Source organism: Echeneis naucrates, chromosome 4 (genome assembly GCF_900963305.1).
Source record: "Echeneis naucrates chromosome 4, fEcheNa1.1, whole genome shotgun sequence".
NCBI lineage: Eukaryota > Metazoa > Chordata > Actinopteri > Carangiformes > Echeneidae > Echeneis > Echeneis naucrates.
In genome coordinates, this window is record NC_042514.1 from 17,025,416 (window position 1) to 17,050,944 (window position 25,529).

At 39.4% G+C, this 25,529-nt stretch overlaps 1 protein-coding gene across 1 annotated transcript in view; it reads left to right on the plus strand.

The window, feature by feature from the left end:
• The window catches only part of LOC115042140 (ephrin type-B receptor 1-like), a 72,620-nt gene that overhangs the window by 46,318 nt on the left and 773 nt on the right, over window positions 1–25,529 (plus strand). Inside the window, exons 10-19 of the mRNA XM_029500190.1 lie at window positions 6,912–7,077; window positions 7,441–7,546; window positions 8,687–8,748; window positions 8,858–9,055; window positions 13,292–13,539; window positions 16,783–16,850; window positions 17,331–17,478; window positions 19,653–19,802; window positions 24,442–24,638; window positions 24,756–24,914. Coding sequence (XP_029356050.1) covers window positions 6,912–7,077; window positions 7,441–7,546; window positions 8,687–8,748; window positions 8,858–9,055; window positions 13,292–13,539; window positions 16,783–16,850; window positions 17,331–17,478; window positions 19,653–19,802; window positions 24,442–24,638; window positions 24,756–24,914 — 1,502 coding nt within the window. The remainder of the gene's footprint in view (window positions 1–6,911; window positions 7,078–7,440; window positions 7,547–8,686; window positions 8,749–8,857; window positions 9,056–13,291; window positions 13,540–16,782; window positions 16,851–17,330; window positions 17,479–19,652; window positions 19,803–24,441; window positions 24,639–24,755; window positions 24,915–25,529) is intronic.

The window sequence follows — 25,529 nt, forward strand, 5'->3', positions numbered from 1 at the left end:
TTGACTATCAGAGTTCAATGATCAGACCAGGCTGCACACGAAATGAGGGCCCCTGATTTGGGGGTGAAATATCTGAGACCTAAATACTTTCTCCATCAAAGACTGCAGCTCTAGGAAAGGATAAACGCAGCTTGTCGTTTTTGGAATTCAGTCAATGGAAAGCTGTGCCTTTTTGAGACTCAAAGTTAAATTAAAAGCATATCTATCACCCAAAGCTAAACTTAAATCCTCTTTTTCTGAATCAGAGCCATCGGCTGCAAATACAGATAGACTTTCACTGCAGTCAGATTAAAGACAAAGAGCAAAGCACCTACAAGGGATTGTGTGAGATACACCAAAAAGAACAGCATGCCTCCTCATCCACAGCCCACATTTGATTCCTTGCCATCTTATCCTTTTTACAACACTGAAGAAAATAGTTTAGGGCATTTTTTTCTTTTTAATGCATACTGTCAGTGCAACGGTGCTTCCATAACTCACTGAAACTCTCTGCTACAAATAAAACTACAAACTTTAAATGCTCAAGACTCTTGTCAACTCTCATTCGTATCTATTCTGTTTGATGAAAACACTCAGGCACAGTCCTAAAGTCCATGCCTCCAGAGGGCCCGCTCACAGATTCCAATTTTCCAGAACAACACAATATATGGCTATAATTTTTACTGTGCTGCACAAGAGGAAAGGAGTGTTCATGTGTGTCAGTGTTATTGTTGGGGTTATTATTGCTTCTCCAAAACTCCTGGTGACAGCGTTTATTCACATGTTAATTTGATGTCACTTTGTAAATACAGCAGTGACATGACCGTTTATCATTACACAAACAATTAAACCAGTACACCTTCGAACCTGTATGTTGATGGCTTTGATGAATTGCATTTACCTTTTTACCAAATTAATGAATCATTTATGTAAACTGGTATATCCTCTAATTATGCACAGTATAACCTTGGCATCCTGACACAAAATACTTTTAATGAGATTATGTAAAGTCTTCTCCATATTATATTTAAATTCCTTTCCTACTCTCACATTTACAAATGCTACAAAAGACTATCAACACATGCATATCCACTGTCTAATGTTCAATATAATGGAAGCCAGATCATAACTATCCTCATTATAGACTTCATTTCTTGAAATATGATTCAAAGAAATTTTACAAAGCCCATGGAGTGTGATTTCTCTCTAATTAGTGAAGTTAATTAAGTCTCGATAAGAAACGTGGGACTTACATTTCATCAGTTGTTCAAAGAAGAAACCTTTGCGGATTCTGCAGTGCAGAACATGAGATAGTTCAAATTAACTGTTGGTTGTCCTCAGAAGTGTTTTAATTTGCTGAAGTGCCCACAACATTTGGTTTACCTTTGCCAGACAGGTAACCTTTCATGGTCATGCAAATTACCTCTTCTGCTGGTAGCAAAGGTTAATGTGGTTTGGTGGTGCAAAACCTCTTATTCAAAAATAATACTGGGCATACGGAGTCGCTGACTCTCACTGGAAACCACACTTACAGCACTGGTTTCTTTCAACCTTGATTGTTTTATCCAATGTCCGTCATGCAGGTGACATATTAGAGAGTCATTCATTTGTTTTGAAAGGCAGTGAAAGTTAACATATTTGATAAAAGTGATGATTGCTTAGCCAAAAATAGAAGCATAGGGCATTAGACAACCTATTGATACATTAAGTTTAACCCTTTAATGTCCTCCCCAAGGAAAAAAAGCTATATCAAAATTATTTATTTGCATTTTTTATTTCCTTTGGACAATAATAACAAAATTTAAAAAAAAAAAAAAAAGTTTTAAAATATAGGCCTCTACCAAACGATTGAGCAGGACGTTAAAAGGATAGCACATGACAGAACCGTCTACTGGAATCCACACTATCCCATTTTGAAGAATGCATATGACATATTTTGAAAATAAGACCAGAAAATGTTCTTCCGTTCTAATGACAGCCACAAAATTGTCCCCGCTAATGAAAATGGCACTTATTATTTTTATTTATTTATTCATTGATATTGATGCAGCTGTAGAAAACTGTACTTAAAAAGTCTTCTGTTCCTACTGGAGAGGCCACTTGAGTCTCGTCCAGCCTCCCTACCAACAGCTCAGTACAAACAAACTACTATAAGAATTTGTAAGAAACCATCTGGGAAGGTTTCACAGTATTTTATTTTATTTATTTATTTATTTATTATTTTTTTTCTAAAAAGCAAAATGTGACAGATGATAGAGGTGTAACGTCTTACAACAATATGAGTGTCCCTCATGAGGCAAAAAACCACATCTAGGGGTCGGAGGGTTGCTCAGCTCCCATATTTCCCAAGGTTTTGGTAAAATTGAAGTTCCAGGGAGGCAGACAAAGAAATAGAAAGTTGAGAATCTGCCTCAGAGAGAGCAATTAGAGTGAGTCAAGGACAGAATAAGAAAGAGTGAACTCACTGGGAGATGTAGCTGCAGTCTGACAGGCACAGATAAAACCCTTACTTTGTCAAAATCAGGGCAGCGACTTTACTGTAAGTCGGCCTTATTTGCTGCAGCCTTTGCTTTAACATTATTTAACATGGAAACCAATTAATCAACAGCTGACAGTTTTTACTGTTTTTGTTTTGCCTTTGTTCGTTCTTCTTCCTTGATAAACTTCTTTAGAGGAGAGAAATACTGTTTTATATACTAAAGCCAAACACATTAAGTGACTAATTTTAGCTCACAGCTTCAAATGAAGAAAGTCCTCAGGGAGCAGTTTCATAAGCCTGGAGAGAGAGATGACAGGCTTCTCTAACCAGACAGCTGTACTGTATCTCCTTTTCCAGTACTTTGTCATTTTCCCACCTTCCTTCCTTCCATTTTCTTATCCATTCCTCCCTTACCTCCTCCTACCCTCTTAGCTGGTCTGTAGATAATGAGGTTTTAATGTAGTAAATTTGATATGGCACAGGGAGGCAGGATTTTTCCCCATCACTTATCTCTGGCTACCAGACCTTCCCAGATGGGTTGTCCCCTAACCTCCTTGCTGTGGCAAGCACAGAGGCAACCCCCACACACCTCTGTAAGTCCAACCCCAATCCCCAATGCAATCCTCCTGTTTCTTTGGCCAATTCTGAGTATAACTGTTCTCGCCGAACATTTAACACTACTGACTCTACAGTTGTACATATGCCTTGGTTTATTATCACAGTGTCAATGCCATCTGATTTCATATTAACAAGCCAGGTACACAGTGATAAGAATACATAGCACAGGGAATCACATGAAATAAGGGTAGTAATAGTCAGAAGCAGCAACACAAGGATTTAAGGTGGACAAGAGGGTGCATTTATAACGAAGAAAAATAATGGTAATGGTAACAAAGATAAAAGACACTAGAAGCTCCTCATCACCATAATCATCTTTATTCCTCTTCACTGACCCATCCACCCCCTCCACACCTTCCGCCTCCTCCTTCCACACAGCATGGTTCCTTTCCCTTCCTTTCTTGCCATCATTGCACAGGGTCTTTCACCCTCTCTCTTGACCGTTTAAATTTTCTCCACAGAAAATACATTTTCTTTATCTGACTTAAGCAGTTGACAGGAAGCACAGAGAGGGCATAGAAAGATAATGGTGGAAAGTTGTAGCCTGTAGGATATATAACATTGACCTGATAGGTATAATGCCTAATCCATTTTAGGGAGCAACCCCCATGTGTTCAGGCAGACCTGTCTCTGTGGACAACAGCTAATTAACTGTATTGTCACTCATATTCATATTTGTAGGAAAATAGGGAATTAATAGGAGGATGAATATAGAATACAAAACTATGGGGAGGAGAAAAGAAGAGGGATACATGACACTCAGAAAAGAGAAATATGAAGAAGGTGGTGGACAAAATGAACAACTGGATGGTATATGAGGGGAGTCAGATTTAAGGTGAAGCAGTTTGGATGACTGGAAGTCAATCAAATCCAAGAGGGCTTAGTAAAGGGTGAGTTCACTGAAAGTATGCTGACAGCAAAAAAGAACGTTTTTTTTTTTTTTTTTTTTTTTTTTCAAGCCTGTATCTTTCTTGTGGACTGAAGTTTTAAAAAAATACATTTGTAAAATTCAGTGGCGACATTTCAGCGACCCAATAACTCTGGATAATCCACAGAAGTTGTTTTCGAGAAGCATTCATGCAGACTACTGTACTTTGATGTAAAGGACTTTCAATTAAAGAATCAGAAGGAAATGGGGAGTATTTCTGTAAGGGCTGTTCTGCCTCATTAGTTTCTGGAGCCCAAAGCAGACAGACAACAAGGCAGTGAGGGAAAAGTGGTATTCAGCGATTAAGGGAAATGCTTATGGAGATGGCGATATCTGGCATGCTGAGACAGACGACAGGCAGGCAGATGTGAAAGGAAGCTGGGTGGCAAGCTGAAGCAGCAAGGGCAGAAAAGGAGAAGACACTTCAGAGAACATAAAGAATATCTATAGTACAGGCATGAAGAAGGTCAGACAACTACATTGATCTCAGGTGTATAGGTGAAGCAAAAGGCACAAAGAGAGGAGATAAGGAAAACAAACAGTTCTGTGCAGCACACTAAGAACCTCATCTACTACTGTATTAGAGTGGCATCTGAAATTTCAGATTTCTAAAGCAACTTAAAGTCTTTTTTTTTGCAGACCTCTGAACATATCTCCTTTCTGTATTTTCTAGCAGTTACAGGCACAAATGAGCAGTTCTGGGGGCTGAATGGGGTCCAGCGGACTGCTTTTTTATTTTGGTTATATTGTTTGAGTCATCCCAATTAAAGTCAGTTCCTTTTTCCCAGTTTTTTTGTCTTATGTGCCCAAGTTTTGAGATAGAATATGTGCAGTGCAAGGAAGACCAAAAGATTACGATGAAAAAAAAAAAGTAAATTGAATCATTAAAACCTAAAATAAAAAAAAAAACAACTAAAACTAAAGACAAAAACGTAAAAAAAATATGGAAATGAAAATAAAATTAAATAATAATAGTAATAAAATAAAAGTCGAGTAGAGCTTTACTATGAAATCGCCTGTCTGTACAAGTGGCTTTGGCTCATGTAAAAGTAATGGAGCTACAATTGTCCAGTTGTGTAAAAATTGCCAAATCAACAATTAATACCATTAATTTGGATTTCTGCTTAATAATTGTCTTAATAACTACAGCCAAATTACCATATCAACGTGAAAGGAGAGGTTGGCAATATTCTTTCTTGTGCAACATTAAATAGTGCAGTGGTTGTGTTTAAAAACACTTTTTTACAAAGTGCAAAAAACAAACAAAAGTAGGAAACAATATGGCTCCTGGGGCTACATGCCTCCTGTGGTCCTTTGGTTGTTTAAATGCAAGGTTAGTGATGTGCTACTGTAAATTACATGTGAATATATAAGCATCCACTCTTGGTGTTGCCAACCAACAACTTAAACAGATGCAAGGTTGTTTAACCTTGTAAAAACTGCTGGTGTAGTTACATTAAGATGAATGTCATCTGCATGAAAGTTTACATTACAAATAATGTTCATTTGGAATTGTGAGGTATGACAAAACATTCACAACAGTGTGTCTTTCCAAAAAATAATGACATGGTCACTCAGATGATCAACAACAACCAGTTGTTCTGCTGAGGTTTAAGTCGCGTGTCCACAGTTTGTGACTGTGCTTTAGCGCAGGCCCGCTCCTACTCCTCAGTGGTGATGTTGTGTAAGTCCTCTCGATGCCTTAAGCCTATTTACTGATGTTTCTGGGTACTCAACAACCAGTTGATTATATATTTTAGAGATTAAGCTCCTCCCCTGGCAATCCTTCGCCATCATTTTCTTTTTCTTTTTAAATTACAGAGAGGACAGGGAGAGACAATGACAGATTTTTTTGTGCTCTCATGATATTTCTCATTTGTAGACATTTAAGGAACTGGTTGTGGGGTATGTTATATTTGGCAGCAATTTAATCAAATTGCATCAGTTGCACCAGCAGGACTGTAAATCTGTCATATTTTTTGTAGACCCTGTTCAGCCAAGATTTTAAATCCCTACTCTCTTCCTCCCAGGGGCAAAAAATAATTTCTCCCATATCGAACAAAATAGTGCGCGACTGTTGGTTTCTTGAAGGTATTTTCTGACTTGGTGCAACACACTAATCATGTTTCTAGCCATAGGGTGGTTGGTGTTCTTTTTGTAATTTGTTAAAATAAGCCAAGTACATGTAATCGGTAAGGGCATCATATAGCCTTCCATCTCCCTCTACAGTGGAGCATCCTCCTTTGTGCCATAGAACATCAGCATCCTCAAATGTGTAGTACCACAGCAGCCTTAAGACCTTTAAGCCCCAATATATCATGAGGGAAGTACAGCAATGACAGGTGCAACATGGGCAATCTATTATTCCATAAAAACCTGATAAAAAGTGTCTTTCGATGAAAGAACAAATTGCTTAGTGGTAAGTAGTGATACATTTTGAAATAAATACAACTTAAAAAGCATGTTTATCCTGAGAGCAGAAGTGACCCATTAAGGTGTGAAGTCAGTCAGATAAAGACTAACAGCAGATCATTCAAGCATGAGGGGCAAAGAAATAAAGCGTAGTTGAACTGGTTTGAGCAGTGATTTTTTTTTTTTTTTTTTTTTAGAAAAATTGGAAAAATATGGAGAATAGAGATAGAGACTTGTCTGATGTGACAAAGACTGAATCGAAACTCAAGATGTTGCAGTTACTCGGTCCTGCCATTGTGTCCGTGGTGTCACAGTTTGAAGATAATAAATGCCTCAGTTTGGACTAGAAGTTTAAAGGAATTAATCTTGTGTCAGCTTAAAGCCAATACTGAGGACTCAACTTAGCCTCCCTTTTTTCTCTGACTGAAGCAGTGTTATAGTCTGTCTTGGATCACAGTGAAATATATCCATCTTTCGTTCTACTTCCCCCTGCAGTCCCTGTCATCACTCCTGAACAGTTCAGTGGTCCAGAGTGAGGTGCCGAATGTGGTTTTGGAGGGACTAAGGCCAGGGACCGGCTATGTGGTCCAGGTGAGAGCCCGTACTGTAGCCGGCTACGGAGCCTTCAGCAAAGAGATGCTCTTCCAAACACTCACTGATGGTAAGTGGGTGATAGTTGGCTTCGGTTTGTGGAGGTGTGTGTGTGTGGGGTTTTTATGGTGGAGAGGAAAAAGAGTGTAGGAGTGAGAAAGGGAATGTGAGAGGTTGAGCTACAGTGAAAATCTGGCTGTGAGGTAAATAAATTGTGCCCTACTTTGTCTGTTTGTGAGCGTGTGTGTGTGTGTGTATATATTTGCAGTCATGTAAAATGAGCCTTGGAAATGATATTTTATGTGCGTATTAGAGAGAGAAACTGCCAGGTGTATATTTTCCCTTCCAGAAATGCTTGGTTGTGTCTGAGAGCACTTAAGAATGGGAAAATAATATGTCCTTTCACTTTGTGTGTTTCTGTATGTGTGTGCAGATGAGTATAAATCAGAGCTGGGACAACAGCTTTCCCTGATTGCAGGCTCTTTAGTGGGTGGAGTGTGCATTGTCTCACTGGTAGCTATTGCCATCATCTGTTCCAGGTAATGCACACGCTTAAACACAAAACTGGTACACTTGGGCGTCTGTTACAAAAACACCCAAGCGTACCCATCAAATGTCTTTAGGTAAGGCACAAAGCATGGATTGACCTTACAAATTTCAATTTGATTCATTATTTTCCCCTTTTTAATCATCTAATCAATTCACCAGAACTCCTGTTCTATTGCATAGGGATGTGATGATAACTAACAGTTATCATTATGCTATTGAATTGCATAGGGTGCCCCCCCCCCCCCCCCCCCAAAGTATGATCATCTGCTGTCACATGATTGAACTCATCCACTCAGTCGAGTTCAATTTGTTGTGAAAACATTTGTAGACCACATCAAAAAAGTGTCAAACAAAGGGTTTTACAGAGAGATTCAATCATAGAAAAAATGATTCTCATACATCACAGCAGCTCTTTCTGGTTCTGTAGTAATTCAAAGTTAAAGTCAATGCAATGCATCCACATATAAAATCCCAGGAAGAACAATTCAAACTATTTATTTCCAAACTATCTGGGTATTTTTTTGAGAAAAACTGGAAAAAAAAATCTAATAAAATAAACTAAAATAGTTTATAAGTAGTCTGTGAACTACTAAATTTACTTTTGAAACAACCACATAGAGCTGTATATTCTATGTTACCAGGTTTGGAAATGTGATTAGGAATAATAATGACAGAGCTCTGGCACATTTTTGTCATATGATGTGCCAGACAATTTTTTAAGGGGAGTTATAATCCCTGAAGTGTATTAACCCCATGACCTCCCAGAAACAGCAAGTGACAAGCTGTCTCCCTTGTGCAGCATATAGGGTGACTTTTTGAAGATCAGATGACATACTGAAATATTTCAGTGTGTGTTCCTTTGGTTCCATCCTTAGATGAAAGTGGAAACAAGAGCTGACAACATAGAACAGTAACAAGTCACCCAGTACTAATGAATTCCTGACAGACTTTTCCTTTCTCTTCAACTTTTCTGTGACATTTAGGAAGACTATTTATTTTACCTCAACCCAGCTGAGAGGAAGACATCCAATTAGCATTTTATGCTCTCGGCATTTCACACTTTTTTCTAGTATTTCTATCTTCTTGCAACTTTTTCCCCAAAAAATCTCCAGCTTTGTTAATCCCTGCAGGAGAAGACAACTGAAGGAAAGTGTTTATGGTGACAAACTGCCACAGTACAACAACGGAGGAGGTACTTATTGGTCTATTATATAATGTCTACCTTCATACACATATACATCCTGCATACATTTAGACAATATTTATAGTTCAACTTTTACCATTTCCCATTTTCTCTTTAGAGGTAACTCTGAGGCCAGACATTTTTAGTGGTCCCACCCCCACTGTGACCTTTCCCACTCTGTCTGAGGGTCACAATTCACCAGGTGTGAAGATCTACATCGATCCTTTCACCTACGAGGACCCCAATGAGGCTGTACGGGAGTTTGCCAAAGAAATTGACCCCTCCTGTGTCAAAATTGAGGAAGTCATCGGATCAGGTAGAGATTTTTACAGACTTACTAACTGGCTTACCCTTCCTCTGACCTGTTCTTCCCATAACCCTTAGAAAGGAGAATGCAAATGCACCAAAATAAAATCCCTGATTATTTCAATATTAGATTTTATGGGTATTAATTCTGTACTTTAGCTTTAATGAGGAGCAAGAAAAGAAATCACAGGCCTTGTTAACATTTACTGTAAACTCTTTCCAACATTTAAAAGGAAACCTTGGGACCAGCTATCAATTGATGAAGTGGATGTTCTACAGTAAATTACTCAATTTCACAAACTTTTGTGTCAATGAAAAAGTTCTGGAAACATTCAATGCCAATTTATTAATTTTGCTTTATTTTTTCCTTTGAAGTCAGGGGAGATGTTTTATTAATGCTGAGAATTTTCACAGGAATAAATTAAAACTCTCCTCATGCATTCTCTTTGGCTATCTGAGCTCTCACTGTAAAAATGCTGTGTGATGTTTGGCAAATGTTGGATGTGGAATAAAGTCCCTGAGCTCCCTCTGGAAACAGAAACACAAAACTTCATGGTCACGACATTCCTCATTTTATCATAGATTCCTGAGGACTGTGAGTATATTGTCCTGTCTACAAACAATAATAAAGCCCATAAATTAGGTATTGGTATCCAAGCCTGGGATTAAATAGGTCTCAATGCTAAATTATTGAAAACTGTGGTATGACTTACGTAGTCTTTTTGTCTCACCAACTCTGTTTCTGAGTATGACTTTTGTCTATGATGCATTCTTACATTTCCCAAAAGAGCGCTCACTTTGAGGTAGTGTGAACACAGGGTGATGGCAGCTCTCTCTCACAGGCTTCAGCAATGTGCAGCAGACACACACACACAAAGACATGGATATCAGTGACAATTGCATATATCTGAACTCGCCACATATAATAAATTCAAAGTAACATGAACTGTTTTGCCCGTTTTAAACTTTTTGTGGTGAGTGATATATCTCCTTGGCCTCGGCACATATTTGATGGAGGAATGTTTTTCCCGCAGATGTTATATCCCTGATAACACAACTTGTTTTCTTAAAACCAAAACTAATCAATCCCAAATGGCCATAGACCTCAGGGTGAAAAGGGTCATGAACAAGATTCTGAGTTTCACAGCTGCAAGTGTGTGTTCTAGGCTTTGGTCTGTTGAGCCACTCTGAGAGGCTTTTCCTAATCCTTCCGTTTCTCGCTTTATTTCTCTCATGGGAAGGTCTCTCACCTCAGCCAGAGTTGGCATGGGGGGATGAAGACAATTGGCAGGGAAGGGAAAATATGAGCTTGGGTGCTATGTGAGATGTGCCCGAACTTTGAGCTCTTAAACGGTTAAATCTCTCCCATTCTGCTATGACAGAAAGTAAAAAGTCCTTCTGACTTTTTAAATGTATCTGACTAAATCTCCCTTTTTTTTTTTCTTTTTTTTTTTTTGACTTGCTTTGATTACTTCTATCTTGTGTCTTCATCTCACTCCATGATTGGGGCCCTCTGGAGTTTCAGCGTTTGTTTGCATAAAGAGAAATGCTTAAACAAACAACTATGGGGTGGGGTGGAACAGTGGGTGGGGTGGGGGTTGTGGAGGGAAGATAAAAGAAGAAAACACCCTAAGGAGATAATAAAAATATCTCACCTTCCTCCCTCTTCATCTCCCTCTGTGATAACACCTAACGCTTTTCTTCTTTCCTTATTACAATTGCTCCCAGTGTGTGAAATGTCCTTCATGAAAAGTATTTTTTGACTGATAAGTTCTGTACTGTTTGAAGTTACAATAGAAATGAGCACCAATATCCCACACAACAGGCCAGTTCATTTCCGTAATGTTTTACTTCAAGTTTAAGACAAAAGCAATGACTATCTCTTATCAGGCTCCATGCTCTCCTTGACCATCCGTATTTTAGCAAGCCAGGAATTGATATGTGTTCTTGTACTATTTCCATTCTTCACTCTTTTACATCTCTCCTTCCTTCCCACATCCTCTGCTTCTTATTTTGCCCTCTGTCATTCTCTTCCTTCTTCACGTTTACAGCACTGACTGTAGATCGATTTTAATGAGCAGTACAATATGGAGCAGAGATCACAGTATGACAGGATGAGACAGCCTGTCATCCGATTCCCATCACTCATCCATTATTCACACACCGTTTTTTTTTATCTCCAAGATGAGGACTTTTATTTTGAAGTGATATTCAATTTTCATGTCCCTGAGCTGCATATAGCTGCATTTATTTTGACAAAAGGCATATGTGTCTCCATAGAGAGAAGGTTTTTTTTCTTCATTGAGTAGTTTCATTGAGGTTAATTCAGTTCACAGATCGACGCTGTCATCCTAAAAGGAAGAAGTACTGAAGTACTAATAAACTGAGCTGTAATCTGTCTGAGGTTTTTTTTTTTTTTTTTGCAGCCACAAAAGCTTTCATGTACACGTCACCAGAGCCAAAAGCTGATGTGGAAAATAACAGTAATAAAAGTAATCACAGATAGTTTTCTTAAGAGTACTGTTTTCAGCACTTTACTTAAATATGAAAATTTTTTGGCCTATTACACCTCCACACTTGTTACTCTGCCCATTACACATTATTGTTTTATGGAACACCAAAATCATTAAAGATAATACTAAACAAGATCTTATTAAAAAGAGAAATAGAGAAAAAAATGTAAAAACTGCGCCCTACACCAGTTCAGTTTACCCATATGATCTACTACCTGTAAAAAAATATATATATATATCAAAAGAGCCATCATAACTGCTTGTCAATACAAACAGCTACCAAAACCACACATTTCCAATGACAGATTGGTGGGAATCTGTATCCAACATTTCAGTAGCTGAACCTTGACAATTTGACATTAACCTCTTGATGCCGTCATCGGCCCGCTGTGCAGAGGTAAGAGAGGCGCAAGGATTTGTCAAACTTTCCTTTTTCATTCTTGACAATTTTCTTTTACCGTTCATGTGAAAAACCAAGTGGGACACTGTGAATGTGTCTGAGGAGAACATGCAAGATAAAGTACTATGCTGTTCCCGTATTTAAGTGATATCCCTCCCCCACCCCCTCTCTCTCTTTCCACGATGTCAGGAATTTAGGATTTCATAAGAACTGTCTCTGTCTTCTCAGACTCTTACAGGGAGTCTTAGAACATATCCCTGATCATGTTATCAGTGTTATCCTGGTTTTTACCCAAATTGTAGGGCAGGTCATTTTGAGTTTGTGACTAATACTCAGTACAAAAAGTCATGGCCTCTGCTACTTTTTCAAAAAAAAAAAAAAATTTAATTATACAAACTCATTTTAATGAAATCTTATGATTACTTCTAAGGTAAGTAATCAAAGGCTAATTACACTAGTTAGTAAATAAACTGGCCTCCTATGTGACCACAGTGACCTAAGCTCGATGAATTGATTCTCCAAGGCAAATAATAAGAGAAAAAAAAAACTTAACCTGCAAAACAAATGAATCTGTAGGTGAGGGTTGGAGCTATGAACTTGCTGCTTCAGTCTTTTGATCCATAAGGTCACCAGGATGTTTTTAATGCAATAATAATGATGTAAAAAAAAAACAGACAATGGTAACAGGTAAGTTGTGGTGTGCAAAGCCTTTGAAATAATAATTGAACAATTTCTTTTGTTTCCACCTCTGCTACACCGCCCCCGTCACTTCTCACAGGGGTTCTTCAGTAGAGTCAATATCTGTTTTTCTTCCATTCTGTTAAAACCAAAACGTGTACCTGACCAAAACCATTGACCTTAGTGTGCACCTGCAGAGCTGCTGAGAGGCCATTGGTATGAAACTGAGGGCACGGAGGGAAGCTCCCAGGACCAAGACTGTTTATCTGTTTAGCAGACTTTGTCCCTCATTACTCCCCAAATCAGCTTCTGTAAAGAACAATATGCCCTTGTTTGATTGATGGAAGATAGTTAATACTAAATTGTGCCCAAGTGATAGGAACTAGGGCCAATCTGATTTCACAGTTGACCCACTTTACAGAATAAAATTTGTTTAAAAGGTAATTATTTATTAGACCTTTTAGTATGTACTGGTTTATTGATGTGTTGCGAATCAAGTGAGCATTAAATGCACCATCTCCAGCATTCCTCTTGTTCTAACTGCTGAGTTATTTCTTGTTTTCTGACACTGTTCATATGTATACTACAACTTTTAACTTTGCTATTAGAAGGAATGCGCTAATTTTATGCAACTTATGTTTTTGTCTTTCATCAGGTGAGTTTGGGGAGGTCTACGAAGGCCGCCTGAAGCCTGTTGGAAAAAAAGAAATTCCTGTGGCAATAAAAACCTTGAAGGTGGGTTATTCGGAGAGGCAGAGAAGGGATTTCCTGTCTGAGGCGTCAATCATGGGCCAGTTTGACCAACCAAACATCATCAGGCTGGAGGGGGTGGTCACCAAGAGCAGACCCACAATGATCATCACAGAGTTCATGGAGAACGGAGCTCTTGACTCATTTCTCAGGGTAAATGACACATAGTTCTGTCCACACAGATATTTGAAGATTTAGTCATTTTAGAGGGTGCACTGCTGAATGATCATGATCCTCAGCTGATTGAATTTGCTCAGGTGTGATATGTAGATGTTGTTACTTCTTGTTCATGTTAAAATTGAAAAATAGAAATTTTCTGATGATCTCAGCTGCAACTGTTTAAAGCATTTCTCAATGAGATTAAATATTCATGACTAAACAAAGAGAACAAACAAAGAGGGAAACAAAGGTGTAAATAAAATGCACTTTCAAATTTCAACTTCAAACCAGTACGAACATCACACAGGGGTTTGTTAGCTTGTATGATCTCCTCACTTATGCTCTGCTGCTTATTTTGGATTAAACTTTGAACTACATCCTATGTCCTCATCTGAGAATACAACAACTGCGATTCATCAAAATCATCACAAGCTGAGATTGCTTTGGACTTTTAAACTTTTTGGATTTAATGTAATTACACTGGAGACTCGGTAATATAATTTAGCAGGAAGTCAGACAGGTTTTTACATGAAGAATCAAGGAACTGTGGCGCACAAACCAAGTGGCAAGCTTCCATGACATCACTCATTGGTTTGTGAACTGCTCTTTTGAAGCTTTTTTGTCAGGCAAGTCACTGTGTGTAGTACAGTCTTTCAATCACGCAGTAGCCAATGTTGCTTCCCATCAATGTCATTAGACAGAATGCTAATTTAGGTCACTTCCGCACTAGCTTTACTCTTCAGACTTATATAAGACTTAAAAGTCTTATAATTTTCAGTCTGTGGACAGTCTGTGGACCACACTCTCTGTTGTAGAATTCCTTGTTAATCTTGCTTTTTGGCTCTTGCTGTGTATTTGAGGTCATTGTCAAGCCACTGAATGATTGTGGGACTGATCAGGGTTAGAGTTAGATGGTACCACGTGATGGATAGGAAATGAATTGTAGAGATGCAGCTATGTTTGAAGAAAAGTCACATATAGTCTAAGAATAAAATGCACATGCAGTTCAGAGTATAGATGAATGGTTGAAGATTGGGAGTTTTTGGCAGAAGACAGACAGAAACAACCTCCTGCTCTCCCTTTTCTCCTGTCTTTTTCATTCCTGTGCTCCTTCCTCCTCATCCTCGCAGCCTCTCTGCCCGTCAGTCTGTCTGTGTCTTTGATCCTGCCCTCCTTTCGAGGCGCATCTAAAAACAGAAAGAGAAACACTTTGATGTTCGGTTCACACAGCGTGACCCCTTTTGACTCAAATCATCCGCTGACTCATACACGCACACAAACGCAATGATCGATCCCCCTGGTGTTGCTGTCCTAGTGTGACCATCTTGCAGGCACAAGACCCAAAGGATCATTGCTTGTGTGTATTTGTGTGCACCTAAAAGAAGGTTTTGCCTGCAGAGGATTATGCTAGAGGAGCATCAAAGGCACAGTTTGATGCACAAATTGAATTAAAATACACGCAAATACACACACCTTCAACTGCAACTTTGTCAGCGGGGATGTCAGTGATGTTTATAGAAGACCGAGGCAGTCTGGCCCAAAGGTGAAAGAGTTAATTCGCAAAAAAGGGCCAAATGTTTTTTGCTCATTACAGCAACAAACTTCTATAAAACGCAGGAATTTTTTTTGGTTGTACACATGAATGATATACTTGCAAAGATAATTGTATTATTGTACACACACTTGTCATTTAATGCTGATTTATACATGAAAAGGTGTTAGTGTAATTATGTCATATCACATATATCTTTGGGACAGCAAAAGCCCGTCAGCCAACATTATCCAAGACGCTGATGCAGAATCAGTCCTCCTTTAATAACTTCACCTTAAAAATCTCTTTGATTAACTTGGTTATTCTCCAAAGGGAAAAACAAAATAATTACCTCTAACTTCATGTGCCTGATGCAAATACTTCAAGCATCTACAGCAGCCCTGCACGCTCAACAAATGACAGCTCAAGGAAGCATAGCCGAATTGACAAAACACAAACAAATGCAGAAATTCAACAGTTGCACAACACGTTTGGGCTTCAAATGCTCACAATGCAGCCAACTGCATAAATAGGTTGCAAATAGCAAAGCAAAAGACACATTTAACAGGTGTTATTTTATAACGCATCTTGAAAGTGCATCTTAGCCAGGTATGTCAGGTTTTATTTATTTCTTAAAATCCCCAATGCTACACTGAAAGCATACAGGTTGTGTAAGGCTACCTGAGTTCTATTAGATGAACTACAGGGGGCGTCCAGCATAACACTTATTTTGTGTTTGGTGGAAAACTTCCATAGTGCTGTGAGTATTTGCAGCCCATTTGTGTGTTTGGTCATGTTGTCACTATTTGCAGCAAATGCCTCATCAATTTGATGACGTTTTCTACATGTGCTGTTTGTGTTTTGCTGTTGTGTTTTTGCCTGTAATTTCCTAATGTGCAGTCCATTGAACATCGGGGCCACTGTTAAGTACCGCTACTCTGTAGGATACACTAAAGTCCTGCAGCAAGAAGTAATGCTCAAATCAAGCAGTCGGAGAAAAACCTGTGTTCATGCTCTGTATGATAGGAGATGCACCATCAGGAGAGAGAAGCCAGGCAAATGCTTCGGGCCCCTGACAGCACAAACTGCCAATATGAGACAACCCACTTAAGTCAGCTGAACGTTTGTTTGTATTGCATCATTTCATTTGAGTTATCGCTCTATAATATTTACAGAGAAAAATTCCCACTAAGAATAAGCAAGTTAGTGACAGTTACAAAAGTGAAGTTCTTTTGAAGGGGTAGGAATCTTGTGCAGAACCAGACCCAGGGTGGGTCAGATGGGTTATGGTGGGTTCTCCATAAAGACGCTGTACGGTGCTCTGCTACCTCACAAGTGGAATTTGCAAAAATAATTTAATTTCATGTTGTCTTCTCATTGGTTAAACTGTAGATATGGAAGCAATCACACTGTGAGAACTTGAGCCAAACTCTTTTTTTTTTTCTTTTTTTTTTTTTCCTTGATCGCCAAAACTTTTAATTCAAGAGCTAGAGTTGTATTTTTCACAACAGATGTGCGTGTACTTGGATATTGTTCTCGTTTACCCTGTTCACTTCAAAGTCACATTTGGAGCATGAAGTCTCAAAAAAACATTATTGTGACAGTATCTGTCACTATCAAACAATATTTTTCACCTCTGACTGTAAATAACTAGAATCTCATAACGTAAAGTAACAATAATCCTGTCACGGTTCATGGTTTTGCAGCAGAATGACGGGCAGTTCCCAGTGATCCAGCTGGTTGGTATGCTGCGGGGCATCGCATCTGGAATGAGGTAGACACATACACACACATTTTGATTGTTAGTGGAAGTTAAATTTGTTTGAAATGGTATCAATTTTTTCATACTTAGATGATACGTCCTTCAAAATCTCTTTCCCTCTCACACATGCATCGTGAAAAAAAAACAGACAATTAATAAAACTCTTAAAAAAATATGTTTTAAGCCAAAAAATTGTATTAGTTAATAAAAACACAGTTTGTAGTCTTGCAGCTTGACACTTCTCATACAGACAAATTCGAGATCGTACTTGCACAGATACACTGGTATCTGACTGTGATAACATGCAAACATGTCCAATGTACGCAAACACTGAATCCCGTTCTTACATTATCTAAGGTAGCCAGCAGTGATATCACACACATATGCACCCACACGCACACACACCAAATCCCATTACCTTTTTATAGTAGGTTAGGTAGCTGGCAGCAGATAACACACACATTCACAGAATAAATCCTGCTGATGTCCCAGGTACCTGGCAGAGATGAGTTATGTTCACCGCGACCTGGCAGCTCGGAACATCTTGGTTAACAGTAACCTGGTGTGTAAGGTGTCTGACTTTGGCTTGTCACGATATCTGGAGGAGGACACCTCTGACCCCACCTACACCAGCTCACTGGTAAGGACACAGACATGACAGGCAAGCACTAATATATATATATACACACACACACACACACACACAATTACCACTGTCCAAGTATGGGCAACACTGGGGGACAAAGCCTGCTACCAGTCATCACAGTTATTTTGAGAACCAGGAGATTGCACTAACTTTAAAACTTAAAAAAAAAAAGTCCATGGCCGTGCAGCAGCTATGTGAAGCTTTAATGCCCACTACTCATGCTAAATGTTAAACCATCTGTTATAAAGGTGTCTTTCAATAGACACTGCTCTGGTTGTTTGATGCAGTTTTCATGATGTGCTTCAACAACCACTATACTTCAGCTCATATATTCGTTGAGCTGAATGCCGATGTTAGGCACGTTAACGTGCACAGCTGGGAACATTAATCTTCATACAGCTGATGAAGCTCCCCCCTGGAAGCAGACAAATCTTGCAACATCACTCCCAGTTTATCCGTGTGTGTGTGTGTGTGTGCGTGTGTGTGCGTGTGTCTCAATTCTCAAAAGCTGACAAACACTTGTTTGCATGTCTACTCCTGGTGGAATGGGAGCTAGGCGAAAGGCAGTATCCATCTTTTTATCCCGCCCTCTTTTCATGATACTCCACATTATCAGGAGAGATAATCCCATAATGTGCTTTAGACCATTTATTCTAACTCAGTCATTAGTTTTAGAGATAGGCTTCCATGATTGTGGTATGTTACTGTACCATGAAAAAATAAGACAACCATCGTAGTAAATAAAGGGCCACTATACTGCATCCTACCAGTTTGATGGATGGTTGAATAGCTCTGTGAATCTCCCTCCTCCCCACTTTTCTGGTATTGCACTGGAGGCGGTCTGCGTCCTACCAACTCTGTTATTCTTCTCTAACAATCCACCATTCATACTGGTATACAATATTGAAAACTGGAAGAGACATTCATCAGAGGAGTCATCCTCTGAGGACAATGAATGGCTAGATGGAAACAACAAGATGGAATCTGGTAGTGTTTCTAGTTGCTGTTTCATATAGTTTTTTCACACTAATCTTTTACGCTTTTATAGTTTACAACTGAATCCCACTTCAAGGTCAATACCTTTGTAGACGATATCCTCTGAAGGTTGAGCTGAAATGAAAAGGTCTAGGTAGTAGGATTTCCACTTTGTGTCATCAGCTTAGCAGGCCAATGACATATTAATGGCACCTCTCAACACCTGTCACCCAGCAACCATGACAAATTTTAAAGTCTTTTTCACAAAAACAGTTTTTTTTGCCCATTGGTTTTAACAGTCCTACCAAACTGTTGCACTGAGCTTAAACCCAGTGCTTAGATTTAAGTGTAATCCTTGGGCTTTCTGTCAGCGGTCTGTGCTTTCCAGCGCACAATGAAGCTCAAACCACAAAGGATTGACACATTGGACCCATTGTTGCACAGAAAAAGAAGGTCACATTTCTCAGCCATGTTTGAAGCACCCTTTGAGGCCTGGTTCCCCAGCTATGAGGCAATCAGTCTTCAAATGCAGCCTCCAAAGGATGTGGACAAAGGATGTGCTGCGACACAGTTAATGTATTCCTGTAGGAATGAGCCCCTGCCCAACATGCAGCAATAAATCCATTACATATATCTATATCTATACCCCACAATGGGCGAGCAACCATCAGCAGCTGATATAAGAAAGATTTGGTTTAGACACTGCTCTCACTTTATTAGAGAGGACAATATAAAGCAAATAAACAGTATGTGTGGTCACCAGATCTATAGTATCCCTCTTACTACACTATCAAACATGACTTGTTGTTTTGTTTTTCTTTTTGGGGGGAGGGGGTTCTTTTTGTGTGCGTGTGTGTGATTCTCTCTGTAAGTGCATGTTTTGCAGTGTGAAAGCTGCAGCTAAATCATTGACAGCAACAGCTATGTATGTATTGTATGAAATAAATCACACATTTCTCATCACTCTTTGTCAGGATTGTGATGACCATTTCATTAAGCCACTCATGTACCATTAGTACCATTACCTTGGTACCTTGGTTCTATGGCAGATATTGCCTGTCCACAGCCTCCAATTAGCACTTTGTGATGTATGTGTAAGTATGCACCTCAAAAGGGAGACTGAAGCAAAAAAGAGAAAAAACATGCTGTTTTTTTCTCCCCTTCTTTTCCTTATTTCTCTTTCTTTCTCTCAGGGTGGTAAAATCCCAGTCCGGTGGACGGCTCCTGAGGCAATCGCCTACAGGAAGTTCACGTCAGCCTCAGATGTCTGGAGTTATGGGATTGTCACCTGGGAGGTGATGTCATATGGAGAGAGACCTTATTGGGACATGAGTAACCAAGATGTAAGTCACCACCTGCTTATGCCTTTGCCTGTGCCTATGCGTGTGTGTGCGTGTGTGTGTGTATGGGAGAGCAAGAGAGAGAATGAAAAAGAGAGAAACGGAGAGAAGTAGAGAAAGAATGGGAGTCTTTCTTTCGTGTTTTCATTGATGCCTGTGACTGTAGATTGGAGATTGTGTATTTTCACCAATTTTTTTTCAGTGCCACTTGGGAGTGTTAGTGTGAGAGTAAGAGACAGATAAAGGGCAAGAACCTGTCAGTTGTTGTCTTCTTTTCTCATTGATGTCTGTGACTGTGTAAAATTGTGTACGTTCACCTATTTTTTTTTATTTTATTTTATTATTTTTTTTACTTGCACACAGTTTTTCAAAGTGTGTATGCATCTGGGTCGGGGGGGCGCGATTATTTGTTTCCTTTGCCTCCTCTCACAGCAGGGTGTCTGCATGCTGAGAAAACACAAGGAAAATGAGGACATCAATTTAGGTGTCACGGAAATGTTTGTTCCCTGAAACATCACACTAAGAGGCGTCAGAATTTTGTTTTCCAGCTGATCTTTTCTTCAGGGAATCTTATATTGTCTTGACAACTTTATTCCAATTACTTTCACAGTTTGATCGGTTTACTGCGGCTTTTCTATAACTCTTTTACGCAGAAATCACATTTATTTTAGTAACTGGTTTGAAATTATATTTATTCTTCTGTTTTGTGGGATAGAGAAAAAAAGAAATGATCGACATTTCATTCCTTGAAACAGTAGCGTACAATTCTCTGCTGCTCTAGTGTTAACATGACAAAAAAAACAGTCCCTCATTCTTTCTTTAGACTGAATATTCAATTTTTACTGTTTAAACCTAAAGGGGATCATGAAAACTACATGAAGGAGGAGGTTCTAGAAGATTGGATTGCTGACATTTTTATTTTTAGGCTTCTATTTCCGAGAAGAAATGTGATACACAGATTATAGTTGGTTTTTTGCACTAAACCCCACTTCAAAGCAGAGAGGCTCTAAATCCCAATTCTTGCTTCCTGAAACTATTTATCTAATGGCTCTGACGTAGAGTAGCCTAGGAATTTTACAAGCTCAGAGTTTGAATTGAATTTAAAGTTTAAAATAAATTGCGTTGCTGCAGAAAAATTTGCCAACGCACCACTGGGTGACTTCAATTGAGTTTATTACCTGAAAAATTTGCTTTCAGCAAAAGCTCTTGTAAAAAAATATTGAGTGCTGCTGTCATGTTTTTCCCAGTAAGACCAAATTTTTCAACCACAGCTTCCACTCCAGCAATGTTTAACCTGCTTTAGACCTCATTACCTTATATATGAAATTTCCTCTATCAGCTTAGTTTTCCCACTGATGAGGAATTTATCAGTGATGAGATCCACTTCCAGTTGTGAGGCAGAAACACTTCATTTACACCTCATCAACGTAAATCCTCATTTCCGTCTGCAAGAAACCATTTCCATGTCCAGCATTTAGATCAACTTGACCGTATCGTTCCCCTTATTTCACACTTTCCCCTTTCCCTCTCCCCTGATGTCTCTGCTCAACCCCTCCCTGGCAGCCTCACCCCTCATTCCCTCATGGTTACTCAGAAGAAATAGAAGCAACCTATGCAGCAGTAATGACAGAAATTCAGTATAATGGCAGAGACAGTTTTATAATGGCACAGATAGTGTATAATGATGGAGAAAGCGTCTGTTACTGCTATAGCTAACGAGGGTCTATTGGGGCATTAACTATGCATGAACCTCACACCCTAAACTCACACACACTGCACAGGCACGTAAACCACACAGATGCAGGCACACACACACAATTTCAAAGAACATGGAATGGTGAAATTGTCAGCAGAGCCGCCACAGGTGCTGTGTTCAACATGAATTAATCATGAAAGAGACCTGTGATGTTTCACTATACTCACTGCTATTGTGATTGACAGGGGTGCTTAGAGGGAATTTATATGGCACAAAGCCTGAGAAGTGTGTCGGGGTCAAGTAGAGTTCAGCCGGCGAGCAGACAAATCCCCGGCACTGCATTTACAGCATGGAGCGCGTCAACTCCCTCAGTTTATATAGGCTTACACATACACTGACTTGGTCTTGTAAGTTTAAATGTACGAAAAGAGGTGGGGAAAAAAAAGTTGACCATTTTATTTATTTTTGTATATTTTTAGAACCTTGCACAGCTTGTCTTTAAAATGGGGACAAAAGCAAAGCAGCAACACAAAAAACTAAAGATGCTTAACATTGGGACCCTGGAAGCTTGGATATTTGACAGAAATACAAGGTCAGCGATCAAAGTGACAAGACACATACAAGTGCAGGGGGCTGAAAACAGACAGGCGAAAGTCCAGCAAAGGCAAAGGTCAAATAACTAAGGCAGGAAAACACAACAAAAGGCTGGAATGCTTTGACAGGAAGGCATCATGGAAAACCTCGTAGCACTGACACTAAAGGTGTGAGCCTGAGCTGAGGATGAGGGAGCGAGGAGCAGGTGTGCAGGTGAATGTGGAGGTCAGGTAACTGGGGATGGTGGCGTCTCAAATGGCAGTTGATACAAACAAAAAATACAGTATCTACCAAACAGTGGCACATGATAGACCACGGTGTAGTATAAATTACTTCATTAAAGATCATTTGGATTTTTGTTTATGTGATTGTAACAATAACTGGCTTACAATAAAATTGCAACCATCACTCAATTGAATCAAAAAGATTTGAGAGACTGAAAAAATATAAATTATCTTTATATACATTTTCAAAAATAGATTAACAATTCAAGTCATTTTTGTTGTTCTCAAATTAAAGTTTCCCTTTCCTTTATAATTGGAAATTGGGCTGCTTTTGGTTGCCAACAACATGCCCGCGTTCATAGTTTTCCTAATTTACAAGTTTGAGAATACATTGTTGATCCCCATGTTTCTGCTACATAGTTAAGATGGCGACTGTAGCATTAAGTAAAGTAAGTAATTAAAGAAGTGTCTTTTTTGAATGCACCATGAGGTTGCAACATGAATGTGCTCAGTATAGTTGAGGTATGGAAGTGCCCAAATTGCTCTTTTCTACTAGAATTGCTTAAAACTTCCACAGAATTCTTATCTTCATCATCTGTCGACATAATCTGCATAGCCAAACTTTGTTATTGCATTGGTAAGTGAATATGTGACATGTCGAAAAAGCTGATGGAAGATATCAGTTGAAACATATTAGACACTGCAGTTTGTGTCACCAGGCTTCCCCTTAATGTGAAATGTGTTCATTAAACCCATCAATATTAGGGCTGAGTAGGTATAGAAAAAAGAGGGCAGAGTAATTGGAGACAGTAATAGGCAGCTAGTTATTCTTTCAGACGGAACAGGGTTTGAAGTTTGTGATCAGGATAATTGCATTCAGCACCCAAAGGTATGCTGGTGTGTTTCGCATTCCCTACCCAAGAGTTTTCTCAGAAAAACCTTGAGAGATCATCATCCTCAGTAGTTGCAATGGTATAATAGAATCTGAAGCATCTCTGTGTAAAACTACCTGCCCTGACATCAGAGTCTGCAGCAGGCGTCCCTGCTGATTAGTGATGAGTATCAGGATAATGCCAAACGACTGCACGCTGTGCCAGGATGAAGCCCTCAAATGGAAACTGAATCCTCATTGCTAATCCAAATTCTTATTTTTGCTGTAGTTTCAAATAAAGCTAAATGAGGCGGGATACGTCTACAAAAATATACATGTCCTATCTGCTAAAAATCTCAAAGTATGTCTACCGAAGAAGAGGATTCTTTCCCTGCTGAGGTTTCTTCTGCCTGGAAGACGTGACAAATCAAAATCTAAAGTGTCCCCTAAAGAGCAGCAACAGATCTGGACTTTATTTTCCCCTTATTTCAACCCTTTGATACCCTGAGCGTCACAGACCGGCACCATGCTGTGTGCAGTTTACTGATGTCATATCACAAGATCAAATTCCTTTCAAATATGTTCCACCCTCAGTCATTTATATCTCTTATTCCCCTTAGAAGGGATTGGGCTGATTTAAAAACACACAGACGAACAACTCTTTCCTCTATCTCCGCCTATCTGTCAAGTATATGTCAAAAACAAGCATTTTTGTGAATTTATCTCCCCAAATCCCCGTCTTATCTCCTCCGGTGTAACATGAGACTATTTTTATATAACTTCTGCAGTCAGGGAAATAAACATAAACCTTAACTAATCAAATCTGATTTTGGGAAACTAAACTTCAAACCTTGCATTACAAAAGCATCCGCTGCTTCATTTTGTTTTTCTCTGCTGCTTGATCCAACGACCTGGGTGACAGGTGTGGGTGGAGGCAAACAGCCCTTTACACTTGAATAGAGCTGTTGCATTCATCTGCTGTTCCCCAAAGACCTGCTCACTCATTTAAAAATGTCTGCCTCAAAGCAATCAAATCCTTCATCATCTGACGAAATCCCTCTAAACATTACGCCCATCCTGCATATTTCAAATCAGTTAATGGTATCTCATATGATAGAATCAAAACATGATATTTCACTTTGTCGACAGAAGCAGCTTTAATATAAATAGATCATTGATTTGTCAGCGTTCTAACTGTTTGTGTCTGCTTGGGTTTTGCTTTTGTTTTGTTTGTTTTTTTCTGCCAATGTGTCCCAGGTGATAAATGCCATAGAGCAGGATTTCAGGCTGCCAGCGCCAATGGACTGTCCAGTGGTGTTGCACCAGCTGATGCTTGACTGCTGGCAGAAAGACAGGAATGCTCGGCCAAAGTTTCCCGATATTGTCAGCATGTTGGACAAAATGATACGCAACCCTGCATCTCTCAAAGCTGGTTCCAATAATGTGGCCCCTGGGTGAGGAGAGATACAAACTTATTTACATAAACAAACACACTCTTGATCCCATGATTCAGTGTTTTGTTTTGTCCCCCCCCCCCCCCCCCCCCGACCGCTCATCTCTATTTTCTGCAGTCCGTCCCATCATCCCCTGTTAGATCGCGGAGGGCCAGACCTGAGCAGGTTGAGCTCAGTGGAAGACTGGCTGGCTGCTTTGAAAATGACTCAATATCGAGACTCCTTCCTAGGCTCTGGTTTCACCTCCTTGCCACTTGTCACACAAATCACAGCAGAGTAAGTCCAAGCATTAAACTACCTTTCTCCGTCTGCTTCTTTCTTCCTGCGCCTCACACCTGCCAAGCCAGTGTCTTGTTAGCGGGATGAGTGGCAGCTGGTTGGCTGGCTGTTGGTCCTTTTGCATGCCTGTCTGTCTCTCTGAACAATTTCCGCATCTTGCTACTTCCATCCTTTTTTCTCTTTACATCGTAGGCTAAAATGTTATGAGCACCATCTCTGAGGATTAATACATCAAATGAATAGTGACTCCCTTTAAACAAATATAGCCACTGCGATATCAGCAGACCTGGTGCTTCTCAAAGTTTGGACCACATTTTTGCAGCCTCGACCTTTCATGTGCCTTTTGCCGTACCTATTGTTTCTGCTTGTGATTTGTTCTCATTTTCACTGTTTCACTAGTAAAAACTATCTTGTTCGAAGTCACAGTTGTCTATAATGTGTAATTTGCAATTCCATCTGTCAGCGTGAAAATGTTTCTGCTTTATTTACTTAATAATGAAGGCATTACAGGCTTTCATTTTGTCAATGACTTGATTGCTCTGTTTCCTGCCTAAACAAGTCTAGAAAGGAGGCAAATATTTTTCTAGACTGTTGTTTCATTTGATTGAGCAG